Source organism: Pseudophryne corroboree, chromosome 7, assembly GCF_028390025.1.
Source record: "Pseudophryne corroboree isolate aPseCor3 chromosome 7, aPseCor3.hap2, whole genome shotgun sequence".
NCBI classification, from domain to species: Eukaryota; Metazoa; Chordata; class Amphibia; order Anura; family Myobatrachidae; genus Pseudophryne; species Pseudophryne corroboree.
Window position 1 is genome coordinate 506,234,126 of NC_086450.1, and position 12,562 is coordinate 506,246,687.

At 50.7% G+C, this 12,562-nt stretch overlaps 1 protein-coding gene across 2 annotated transcripts in view; it reads left to right on the forward strand.

Annotated features, from left to right (window-relative positions):
- LOC134945848 (uncharacterized) overlaps positions 1-12,562 on the forward strand; it is a 69,769-nt gene that overhangs the window by 22,677 nt on the left and 34,530 nt on the right. Inside the window, exons 7-8 of one of the 2 annotated variants that reach the window (XM_063935378.1) lie at positions 442-780; positions 8,143-8,445. In XM_063935378.1, the coding sequence (XP_063791448.1) occupies positions 442-780; positions 8,143-8,445 (642 nt within the window). The remainder of the gene's footprint in view (positions 1-441; positions 781-8,142; positions 8,446-12,562) is intronic. The other variant, XM_063935379.1, reaches the window with a different exon arrangement.

Sequence of the window (12,562 nt, forward strand, 5' to 3'; positions counted from 1 at the left end):
CACACACACACACACACAGTGCTGACTTGTTGCTACTGCGCATGCACCAAAATCCCTAAATACACATATCCCATAGGCGTTGCATGGTGTGTACACAGTACCGAGTGAGACGCATGGTATTGGGTGTTCTGGGGTGGGTGCTTTTCAGACAACCTTAGATAGTCCGTGAGTGTGTAATAGGACTGGCACGGGTGTGTCACTGTACTGGTTACATACACAGGTCGCTGACATTGGAGGCCATACTCTGACGGAGACCCTGCACCTAGCGTGGGGCTGGAGTAAGTTTCAATGGTGCCACCGATGGTTGCGGTTAAGATGTATAATATGGGATGTTTACACACCCCTGGTTTAGACTGAGTAAACATGTTTAAAATGTATATGGGGCACAATTATAGATATATAGTGAAATGTTATAAATGTATGTAACATCCTGTGTTACAGAATACCCATGGACTCCTGTTGTGGAAAAGATACAGACGCCCGCATTATATCACAACACCCCAGTCACCCTGCAGTGTAATATCTCAGAGTATTTCCCGGACGCTGTCACTGTGAAATGGCTGCGGAAGAAGGACCAGGAGATATGTGAGGAGACTGATGCTGTGTATAAACAAAACATCCAGTCACATAAAGACACAAAGAACACGTATAGCTGTACAGCCACGCTGACCATCGTCCCCACACTCACTGTCCACCAGGGGGCAGCATACATCTGCCAGGTGCACCATCCCTCTCTGGAGACACCCATAGAGACAAGGACAGGGGAGCTGAGGGTTCTGGGTAAGTGCTCTAATCATTTGTTGAGATCAGGGCCTGATTAAGGGTTCCAGCCGCCCTAGGCTAATACAGAAGCCTACTGCCGATAATAATATGATCAACACCATCCCCTTTAGGTAAATTATACTTCAGACCCCCACCATCATAATATGCACCACAGACACCAGCCCCCCAGTATTACTACGCTTCCAGACCCCCCACTCCCACAGACAACCCTCCACTCCTGTTATATGCTTCAGAAGCCCTATAGTAATATGCTCCAGTCAGACCTCCCTATGCCTCCAGATGTCTTCCCCCATGATAATATTGTTCCAGACAGTCCCCAGTATATGATCCCAGATCCTCCTCTCTCTAACCCCCCATAATATAATGAACCAGACGGCCCCCACTTCCCCAGTAATAATACTGTCCAGCTCCCCTTCCCCTCCCCCAATAATATGCACCAGAGAAGACAGCCCCCACCCTGGGTCCCCATAATAATATAGTGCTACCTGAAGGACTGGAGTCAGGACTGTGACACAGCCGCCCTCAGATTGTCTCGGGACACACACCAGGTCCGACAGGCAGTCAGCCTATTGATTGATCAGGCCTTGTGAGGCACCGTGCTCTGCTGCTGAAAATGGCACCCTGATGGCCCTTTCGGTGTCCTGAAGTGGAATGCCTACTGCGCATGTCAGATTCTCTGTCATGGCGCAGCAGCATAGGCAGGACGGAGTGAGGAGAGTCCAGACAGTTGGTTGCTATGGGCAACATCACCGGTTCTAAAAAAACTCCCACCTTAGTAAATTTACTCCATAGTGTTAGTATTAGGGATGTTAGGGACCCATCTGATGGGGATCGCTATGACGTGGTGGATGGGCATGGATTTTTGTCTAAACATGCTAAGAACTTTAGGCCTAATTCAGACCTGATCACCCCCCCGGCAGTGCACATGGTTTTGCCCATTAGCTAACAAATTTGCTGCTGCGAATAAGGGGCGTGCATGTGTGCACTGACCCCATTTTCGGCATAATGTGATCGCATCGCATTAGCTAATGAACCTGAATATGACCCTTGGTACCAAATAGGTCAATTAAAAACTGTACCTGCTGCTTGTTTCAAGATTTGCAACCCCACAAACAGAATCATACAAAATACATATATCAGTGTGCATGTGTACATGTGTACATACAGTGTGTAAAAAATGCAACACATACACACAAATATGCAGCAGGAGAAACCACAATTGTGACAATAGGTGTTATTTACAAAAAAACATTCTATTGCATTGTAGGACACGTAAAATATATACAAATCACAGTGGTAACATCACATTTACAGCAAAATTGCCATACGGTAAATATAAATAAACTAGGTGATTCATCACGCCCTACGGGCGCTCTTCACAATGTCGTAAGGGGCTACACCCCCTTAACCCTTGCACACCCTTGTGGCGTGGATGTTAGGCGCCGGGGTCCGCTTGTCTGCGCGGCCCCGCGTTCCCCGTTGCTGGGTCCTTTGAATTAATAAGTGCACCTGTTCCCTGGCCGTGCAGCAAGGCAGCTGCACGGCATTTATTCTAATCAGCTCTGTCAGCAGCTGATTGGAGGACTCCTGATTAAATACACTCTCAGGGCTTCTCACAGACGCCGGTAATAGCTTCCTGCATGCTGCCTTTGTTTGCTGAGAGTCTGTTTCCAGTCCTGCTGTATCCGGTCATTCCAGTCCTCTGAAGTCCTGTACTCGGGAGTTATCATCTCGTCCCTGGAGTCCTGACTGATCACCGTTTAACATCCAGTGGTGTTCGTGAGTCGCGGCTCTGCCATGTGTAGCGGCTCGGCCGCTTTACCCTTTATGTTTTGTGTTTTGGAGCATTTGCGGAGGGTTCCGCTTCCACAGGTCCACTCTGGTATTCGGCGGTGCCGGGTAGGAGTATTGGACAAGTGGATTTTGGTTGTTCTTTTTCCCTGGCGGTTTCTCCGCACATACTTTAGGTTTTGTAGTTAGCTCATAGCCCCTGGCCTGTTTGTTTAGTTAGAGGGCCTCTTGTCATCATCCTGTCTCGGATTTCCCTTTGTCTCTCACTAAGACCGGGGGGCATCGGAGTTGGGCAGACATAATCCGCCCTTCAAACGCGGCTGCCAAGGGCTCAAGAAACCATAGTCTCGCAAGGGATTTCTGACAGCACAGGTGAGACAACAGAGTTAGGGCGCCAGGGGCTATTGTTCTTTCCTGCTCCCTTCCCCAGCATTCCGTTCCAGCGCTCCGGTCCTTGCCATAAGATCCCCTCTGACCAGGAGTGCTGGAATCATAACAGTGGAATATTTTTATTATATGGAGTTTTACATCCAATCATAATTGTGTGAGTGGTTAAATATTGCACGGACAAAGGGCGTGCAATGGTTAAGGGGTCGTAGCCCCTTGTAACGGCGTGAACAGCGCACGCAGGGCCTGGTTAATCACATAGTAGGTGCTGTGGTTGGGGGAGTAGGGGGTGCGGGTAAGAGGCGGATGGGATCCTGGGGTGCCACGGGAGGGGCGGTTGTGGTGGGGCCGCGGGTGGGGGAGGGTGTGTGGGTGCTGCGGGTGGTGGTCCGGACCCGCTTCAGGTGGGGGAGGAGCAGTTGCGGGGTTGCCCCAGGTGGGGGAGGGGTGGTTGCGGTGGTGCGGCGGGAGGTACGGGTGCGGGGTCGCTGCGGGTGGGGGAGGGGGTTCGGAGCTATCGCGGGTGCTGGAGGGGGAGTGTGGGGGTGCAGCGGATGGGGCTCGGAGGTACTGTGAGTGGGGGAGGGGCGGGTAATGCTTCTCCTCCTGTCAGCAGCTAAGCTGCTGTCCTCCCTTTGGCAGTAGCTCTCCTGGAGACTCGCACAGCAGGCAGTCACTATTATTTGCGCCGGTGTCCCAACGCGCCGCATTACAGGGAAGAAGATGTACGCAATAAACTACAGGTCCCAGCAGCCCTAAGGGGCGGAATGCTTCGGCGCTAAGGGCTGCTGGGAGCTGTAGTTTATTTAGTGCGTCTACTTCCCTGTAATGCACTGTTGGGACACTGGTGATAACAATAGAGACTGGCTGGCAGAACTGAGTGACTGGCTGAATCAATATAAAAGGTGAGAGTGCTGTGCAGTGTGTGTGTATTTGTATATATATGTGTGTGTGTGTGTGTGTGTGTGTGTGTGTGTGTGTGTGTGTGTGTGTGTGTGTGTGTGTATGTGTGACTGTCTGCACATAATGTGTGTAAGCGTCACTGGTACAGGGGGCGTTACCTGTGTAAGCATCACTGGTACAGGGGCCGTTATGTGTGTAAGCGTCACTGGTACAGGGGGCGTTATGTGTGTAAGCGGCACTGGTACAGGGGGCGTTATGTGTGTAAGCGGCACTGGTACAGGGGGCGTTATGTGTGTAAGCGGTACTGGTACAGGGGGCGATATGTGTGCAAGCGGTACTGGTACAGGGGGCGTTATGTGTGCAAGCGGTACTGGTACAGTGAGCATTACGTGTCTAAGCGGCACTGGTACAGGGGGCATTACGTGTCTAAGCGGCACTGGTACAGGGGGCATTATGTGTGTAAGCGGCACTGGTACAGGGGGCGTTACGTGTGTAAGTGTCACTGGTACAGGGGGCGTTACGTGTGTAAGCGTCACTGGTACAGGGGGCGTTACGTGTGTAAGTGTCACTGGTACAGGGGGCGTTACGTGTGTAAGTGTCACTGGTACAGGGGGCGTTACGTGTGTAAGCGGTACTGGTAGAGGGGGCATTACGTGTGTAAGCGTCACTGGTACAGGGGGGGGCGTGACATGTGTAAGCGTCACTGGTTCAGGGGGCATTATATGTGTAAGTGTCTCTACTACAGGGGTCATTATGTGCGCTGTGCGTTTGTAAAGTATGCGAGGGTGCAAATTTATAGTTTGCAGGGGGGCGCCGTACACTCTAACAACGGCCCTGACTGCACACCCACTGTACTGCGCTGCACTGTCACCTTTTACATTGATTCAGCGTCCAGACATTACCCTCCGCGATATCACCCACTCTATCCGCTACATTAACCATCTCGGGGCTTCCAGGCCGGCAGGCCAGGTGCTGTGTTGCAGAGTCAGGGCCTCTAGGGATCTGGGCGCGGTTGTGGCGGGGAGGCACTTCTGTGACATCATACGCAGAGGAGGCTCCGGGGCTCAGAGAGTATGCGGTGCAGGGAGGCCTATGAAAGTCTACCGCTGCGCCGCTTTCATACACATCTATGCCAGTGGCCGCAGCAGCTTTTTTTCCACCTGCGGCGCTTCTAGGGAGTGGGGATTGTTGATGCCGGAGGGGGCAGGTGAACTGGCAGCAGGACATTGGTGGTCATTCCGAGTTGATCGTTCGCTAGCAGTTTTTAGCAGCCGTGCAAATGCTATGCCGCCGCCCACTGGGAGTGTATTTTAGCTTAGCAGAAGTGCGAACGAAGGGATCGGAGAGCGGGTCCAAAAATATTATGTGCAGTTTCAGAGTAGCTTCAGACCTACTCGGCGCTTGCAATCACTTCAGACCCGTCAGTTCCTGATTTGACGTCACAAACACGCCCTGCGTTCGCCCAGCCACGCCTGCGTTTTTCCGAACACTCCCTGAAAACGGTCAGTTGACACCCAGAAACGCCCACTTCATGTCAATCACTCTGCGGCTGCCTGTGCGACTGAAAAGTATTGCTAGACCCTGTGTAAAACTACATCGTTCGTTGTAATAGTATGCCGCACGTGCGCATTGCGCTGCATATGCATGCGCAGAAGTGCAGAGTTTTTGCCTGATCGCTGCACAGTGAACGAATGCAGCTAGCGATCAACTTGGAATGACCCCCATAGGACGCTGCAGTAAAAGGATGTTTTTCCCCCTATGTGCAGCACAGAGACTTGCTGCAGATGCAGTGACACACCCTCCAGCTGCACCTTTCTGGCAGGTACAGTCCCTTTTCTTTATGGTCTGTACCGTTTTTTGACTCTCCAAGCTTCCATTAAAAGTATAGGAAAAGGGGTGTGGCCACTGCGCTGTACCCGTGACCACGCCCCCTTTTCGAATTTGCATCAATGTTTTTGTGTAAAGTGTTGGAGGGTGTGTTGCTGCAGATGCAGGGGGACTATTTTGGGGTGCGAGGCTGGAGCTGCAGCTCCATCAGTCCCATTGCTAATCCTGCTCTGTGAAAACACAGCAGGCAAAGGGCAGAGCCTCCCATTGGATGTAACCTGTGTGGGAGGGCGTTTCTCGGCCAATCAGCTGTGGACTGGGTGTGATAGACCTGCCACTAACCCAATGAGAACTCCTAGCCACGCCCAGCGTTAGAGGGCCAGGCACAGAAAATCACAGGGCTATTATATAGGAGATTGTCCTTATTCAGACAGTAAAATTTAAAACTTTTGCTGTATACGATTGTCTCATTCTCCGCGAGAAGTTCAGGGAGAGGAATCACAGGGACAGAGCTTTCCTTGCATGTAATAACTGAAGCAACCGTGTGATGTATTCAATTATCACAACGCGATTTGGAGGGAATTTATAAAGATGATTGATGCAAAGAATAGCCGATTAGTTCAGTTCAGAATAATAAATTGAGATTTAGCCGCTGTATGTGTTAATAACACCTGTTGTCACCAGCGCAGTTTCTTCTGCTGTACGTTTGTGTGTATGTGTTGCATTTGTGGACACACTGCGCATACGGGATCAGTACGAGATCCCGCCGGACGAGATTCCGGCAGTCGTAATACCGACACCAAGATCCCGACCGGCACAATCCCGACAAGGGGGTGAGCGCAACGCAGCCCCTTACGGTCTTGCTGCGCTCGACGCGCTGCGGGCCCGGTGCCTCGCTACGCTCGGCACACTAATTTGTTCTCCCTCTATGGGTGTCTCCCTCATGGACACCCATAGAGGGAGAATATGTCGGGATTCTGCCGGTCGGGATCCCGGTGTCAGGATTCTGACATCCCGTCCGGCGAGATCTCATACTGATCCCGTATGTGCAGTGTGTCCACAAATGCAACACATACACTCAAATGCACAGCAGAAGAAAAACTGCTCCAAACCCTTTAATTGTCATTTTTTTAGTAACCCACATCGGATTCCCCATACTTATAATGGCAGATCACAGGGTAGCACTGCGATCTGCACCGTTTTGCCCAGGTTTCTGTGCCCCTGGCAGAGAAAGCTTAGCAGGGACCGGGCTCCAGTGATCAGATGGACACACACACTGATCACTCTGTAAAAAAAAAGAAAAAAAAAGTTACAAAAAAACATACTTACCAGTCCCAGGAGCCGGTGTCCGCTGCTCCGGTGAGCACTGCCGGGCGCCGGGTCCCCCATATGCTGCGCTGTGACCCTAGTGCAGTAACGTGACGCTGCAAAACGGCAGCTCACTTTACACTTTACAGGACCCGGTGCCCGGCAGCGCTCACCGGAGCAGCGGACACCGGCTCCTGGAACTGGTAAGTATGAATCTGGGGATGGGGGTGGGGGGGTGCTCTTATTCGGCGCAGGGGTGGTCGCGACGGTGGGGGGGGGAACCCGGCGGTGGCGGTTGCGCAGCAGGCCATCAGGGGTTTTTTTAAATGAAAAAATACCCCGATGATTCTGTGAAGAGGCATTGCAGGGACAGAGCTTGACCGCAAGCTCTGTCCCTGCATGCGATAATTGATACGGGATCCGGATTGAAAGTCGACACTAACTAGGTCGACAATGTCTAGGTCGACCACTATTGGTCGACAGTAACTAGGTCGACAGGGTTAAAAGGTCGACATGTTCTAGGTCGACAGGTCAAAAGGTCGACATGAGTTTTTCACAATTTTTTCCTTTTTTTTGAACCTTTTCATACTTAACGATCCACGTGGACTACGATTGGAACGGTAAAGTGTGCCGAGCGAAGCGGTAGCGGAGCGAAGGCACCTTGCCCGAAGCATGGCGAGCGAAGCGAGGGGACGCGGTGCACTAATTGGGGTTCCCGTTCATTCTACGAAGAAAACGACACCAAAATAACATTAAAAACTCATGTCAACATTTTGACATGTCGACCTAGAACATGTCGACCTTTTGACCCTGTCGACCTAGTTACTGTCGACCAGTAGTGGTCGACCTAGACATTGTCGACCTAGTTACTGTCGACTTTCAATACCACACCTGATTGATACATCCCTGCAATGTACTCAGTTATCGCAGTGCGAGTTTGGTCGCGTTTATCACCTGTCATCCGCATCATCAGATGTGGATGGTGATAAATAGACCTCTTAGACTGATGCATGATACAGCGATGGGATTATTCTAGGTGCAGTGAGTGAGAATATGATAACATTGGTGCTGTACATGTTCTTCTGTGATCACAACACCAGTAACCGCACAATGTAATGCTCCAATCTTGTGGTTTTATTCCAGCTAAACCCCACATGGCGGATCCTATAAAGATCACAGCGGATTCTTCTCGTGTGGGGTTCTCCCTGACCCTGCGGACATTCTGGCCTCATAATATAAACATAGATTGGCGCCATGAAACTAATAAGCAAACATTTCCATTATCTCCCAAACAAGCACTTACAGTACATGATGACTGCACAGCGGATGTCACCAGTGAGTGCAGCCTTCCTATAAAGGTATTTACTGACCCAGAGGTCAGAGTGCATGTAACATGGAGTCATGAGGCTATGGAGGAGCCGGAGACTAGATCACTGTCTATAAGAGGTAAGATCACACTGTGTATACATACAGGACCGCTAACTTATTATAGAGCTATGTATACTATATATGGTGCTGGGCAACAGACGCCAAACCTAATGTTCCTTAAATGTTAAAAATTTATTTCTATATCTTTCAACCACTTAACTGATGTTTTTTCCCCTACAAAACTGCTCTGCAATCGTTTGTTTGTTTGTTTGTTTATTGTATTATTTAATAAATTTCAAAGAAGTATTTTTAATATGTTAAACAATTGTGTGTGTGTGTGTGTGTGTGTGTGTGTGTGTGTATATATATATATATATATATATATATAAAATATAGAACAAATGTAAATAGGCACTCACTGTCCAGAAACGACATTTGACTGAAGGAAAAACAAAAACAATAGTCTTTTTATTTACTCACAGACCATAGAAAAGTGCAAACGTGCATATTTTGTCGATGTGACGTTTCGGTCCACAAAGGACCATTATCAGGACCAGCAACAATGCATCCTATCACCAGAGGAAGAAGAGAGCAGACTGAAGCACCATCACCACCAGCACACATATATATATCAAAATGCATTACCCAGAATTCCCTGTCTCAAAACTGTGCATCATGGGAATTTAAATGCAGTATATTACCAAAACATAACTGACAACAAATTCAGTGTACCAAAGTACCAACACTGATGTCAGGCTATTGTGTCACAAACACTGTAAATAGTTATATAGAAAGCGCTAAACCGCACTAATTGTCCGGGACCCGAAGAAACCGATCCCGGAAGTGCCCATGCGCTTCAGCAGTGTTGTGGAACGCATCCGGCGTCACCGGAAGCGTCATGCGTTCCACAGCATTACAACTTGCGTTCCACCTAACCAAATCCAGCGGCGGTAACCCAGAACTCATGGGTATAGCCGCAGCTGCAATGTTCAATGTATACGTATTAACAAATCAATCTCAGTGAATGACATAGTGGGCCATTCCGAGTTGATCGCTAGCTGCTTTCGGTCGCTGCGCAGCGATGAGGCAAAAAAAATGGCACTTCTGCGCATGCGTATGCGGCGCGATGTACTATTACAACGACCAACGTAGTTTCACACAGTCTAGCGAAGCTTTTCAGTCGCACTGCAGAACGCAGAGTGATTGACAGGAAGTGGGCGTTTCTGGGTGGCAACTGACCGTTTTCAGGGATTGTTCGAAAAAACGCAGGTGTGGCAGGAAAAACGCAGGCGTGGCTGGGCGAACGCAGGGTGTGTTTGTGACGTCAAAACAGGAACTGAACAGTCTGAAGTGATCGCAAGCGCTGAGTAGGTTTTGAGCTCCTCTGAAACTGCGCAAAAAAACTTTGTAGCCGCTCTGCGATCCTTTCGTTCGCACTTCTGCTAAGCTAAAATACACTCCCAGTGGGCGGCGGCATAGCGTTTGCACGGCTGCTAAAAACTGATAGCGAGCGATCAACTCGGAATGACCACCATAGTCATAATTACAGAAACAGCAATCAGATATAACCAGAGATAGGGCACTTATAGATATATAGCAGAAAACACCGGGAAATGCATAAGGTATATAGGTGGTCATTCCGAGTTGTTCGCTCGGTGTCGATTTTCGCTATGCTGCAATTTGTTGCTAAATGCGCATGGTACACAGCGCGCATGCGCTTAGTTATTTAATTAAAAACGTAGCAGTTTTGCTGTTGATCGTGCGGCGCTTTTCAGTCGCACTGCTGATCGGTGAGTGATTGACAGGAATGGGGCGTTTCTGGGTGGTAACTGAGCGTTTTCCAGGAGTGTTCTAAAAAACGCAGGCGTGCCAGGGAAAAACGCAGGAGTGTCTGGAGAAACAGGGGAGTGGCTGGCCAAACGCAGGGCGTGTTTGTGACGTCAAACCAGGAACTAAACGGACCGAGCTGATTGCAATCTAGGAGTAGGTCTGGAGCTACTCAGAAACTGCAAGCAGTGGCGTAACTACTGCCCCCGCAGTCCTCGCGGTGGCTTGGGGGCGAGTGGCTGCGGGGGCGCCACTGATTTCCAGCAGACTGACATGCGGACGAGCGTCCGCATGTCAGTCTGCTTTCTCCTTCCCTCCGCCGCTTGTTGGAGGGACACAGCCTCTCCTGTGTCCCTCCTGCTGCATCATCTCCGGCGGCCGCGGGTCTGATAGGGAGAAGTGCCGTCCGTGAGCTCTAATTGGCTCACGAACCGGCACTTCCCCCTATTAGACCCGCGGCCGCCGGAGATGATGCAGCAGGAGGGACACAGGAGAGGCTGTGCCCTCCGTGTCCCTCCAAAAAGCTGCGGCGGAGGCGGCGGGGGGGGGGATGATATCTGGCACTGGGGGGAATATCTGGCACTGGGGGGAATAACTGGCAGGGGAGGGATATCTGGCACTGGGGCATTGTCTGGCACTGGGGGCATATATGGCACTGGGGGGGGATATCTGGCACTGGGGCATTATCTGGCACTGGGGGGGAATATCTGGCGGGGGGTGGGGGTGGATGTCTGGCACTGGGGGGAATAACTGGCAGGGGGGGGATATCTGGCACTGGGGCATTATCTGGCACTGGGGGGGAATAACTGGCAGGGGGGGGGGGATATCTGGAACTGGGGAATTATCTGGCACTGGGGGCATATATGGCACTGAGGGGGAATATCTGGCAGGGGGGGATATCTGGCACTGGGGCATTATCTGGCACTGGGGGCATATATGACACTGGGGGGGAATAACTGGCAGGGGGGGGATACCTGGCACTGGGGCATTATCTGGCACTGGGGGCATATATGACACTGGGGGGGAATAACTGGCAGGGGGGGGGATATCTGGCACTGGGGCATTATCTGGCACTGGGGGCATATATGGCACTGGGGGGGAATATCTGGCACTAGGGGCATATATGGCACTGGAGGGGGGGAATATCTGGCACCGGGGGCATATATGGCACTGGGGGGGGGATATCTGGCACTGGGGGCATATATGGCACTGGGGGGGCATATCTGGCACTGGGGGCATATTTGGCACTGGGGGGGAATATATGGCACTGGGGGGGAATATATGGCACTGGGGGGGAATATATGGCACTGGGGGCATATGTGGCACTGGGGGGGAATATGTGGCACTGGGGGCATATGTGGCACTGGGGGGGTATATGTGTACCTGGCACATGGGGGGGGGCTATATTTGGCACTGGGGCATGTGAGTACCTGGCACCGTGGGGGAATATCTGGCACTGGGGACATATGTGGCACTGGGAGCACAGCCCTAACAACGAGCATGACACACAGTGCATGAAACACCTGGCAACGAGCATGACACACAGTGCATGAAACACCTGGCAACGAGCATGACACCCGGTGCATGAAACCCCTGGCAACGAGCATGACACCCTGAGCATGAAAACCCCTGGCACCGTGCATGGAACCAAGAGCATGAAACCCCTGGCAACGAGCATGACACCCAGTGCATGAAACCCCTGACAACGAGCAGGTAATTGAAAAGTAATTAGAAGCCTTACTGTAGGACTTAAAGTGTAATGGGCATTACGGTGTGTGGCATAATGTATCACGGACATTGCGGTGTGTGTCATAATGTGTCACAGGCATTACGGTGTATGGTATACTATATCGCGGGCATTGTGATATGTTTTATAATGTCTCAGGGTCATTGCAGTGTGTGGCATAATGTATCACGGACATTGCGGTGTGTGTCATAATGTGTCAGGCATTACGGTGTGTGGTATACTATATCACGGGCATTGTGGTATGTGGTATAATGTCTCAGGGTCATTGCAGTGTGGCATAATACATAACGGGCATTGCGGTGTGTGGCATAGGGTGTAACGGGCAGGGCATTGCGGTATGTGTCACAGGCATTACGGTGTATGGTATACTATATCACGGGCATTGTGGTATAATGTATCACGGACATTGCGGTGTGTGTCATAATGTGTCACAGACATTGTATATGCTACAATGTATCAGGGGCATTGCAGTGTGTAGCATAATGTGTAACGGGCATTGCAATTCCTGTCATAATGTGTCACAGGCATTACGGTGTGTGGCATAATGTGTCACGGGCATTACGGTGTGTGGCATAATGTGTCGGGGGCATTACAGTGTGTGCATATTGTGTCGTGCATTAT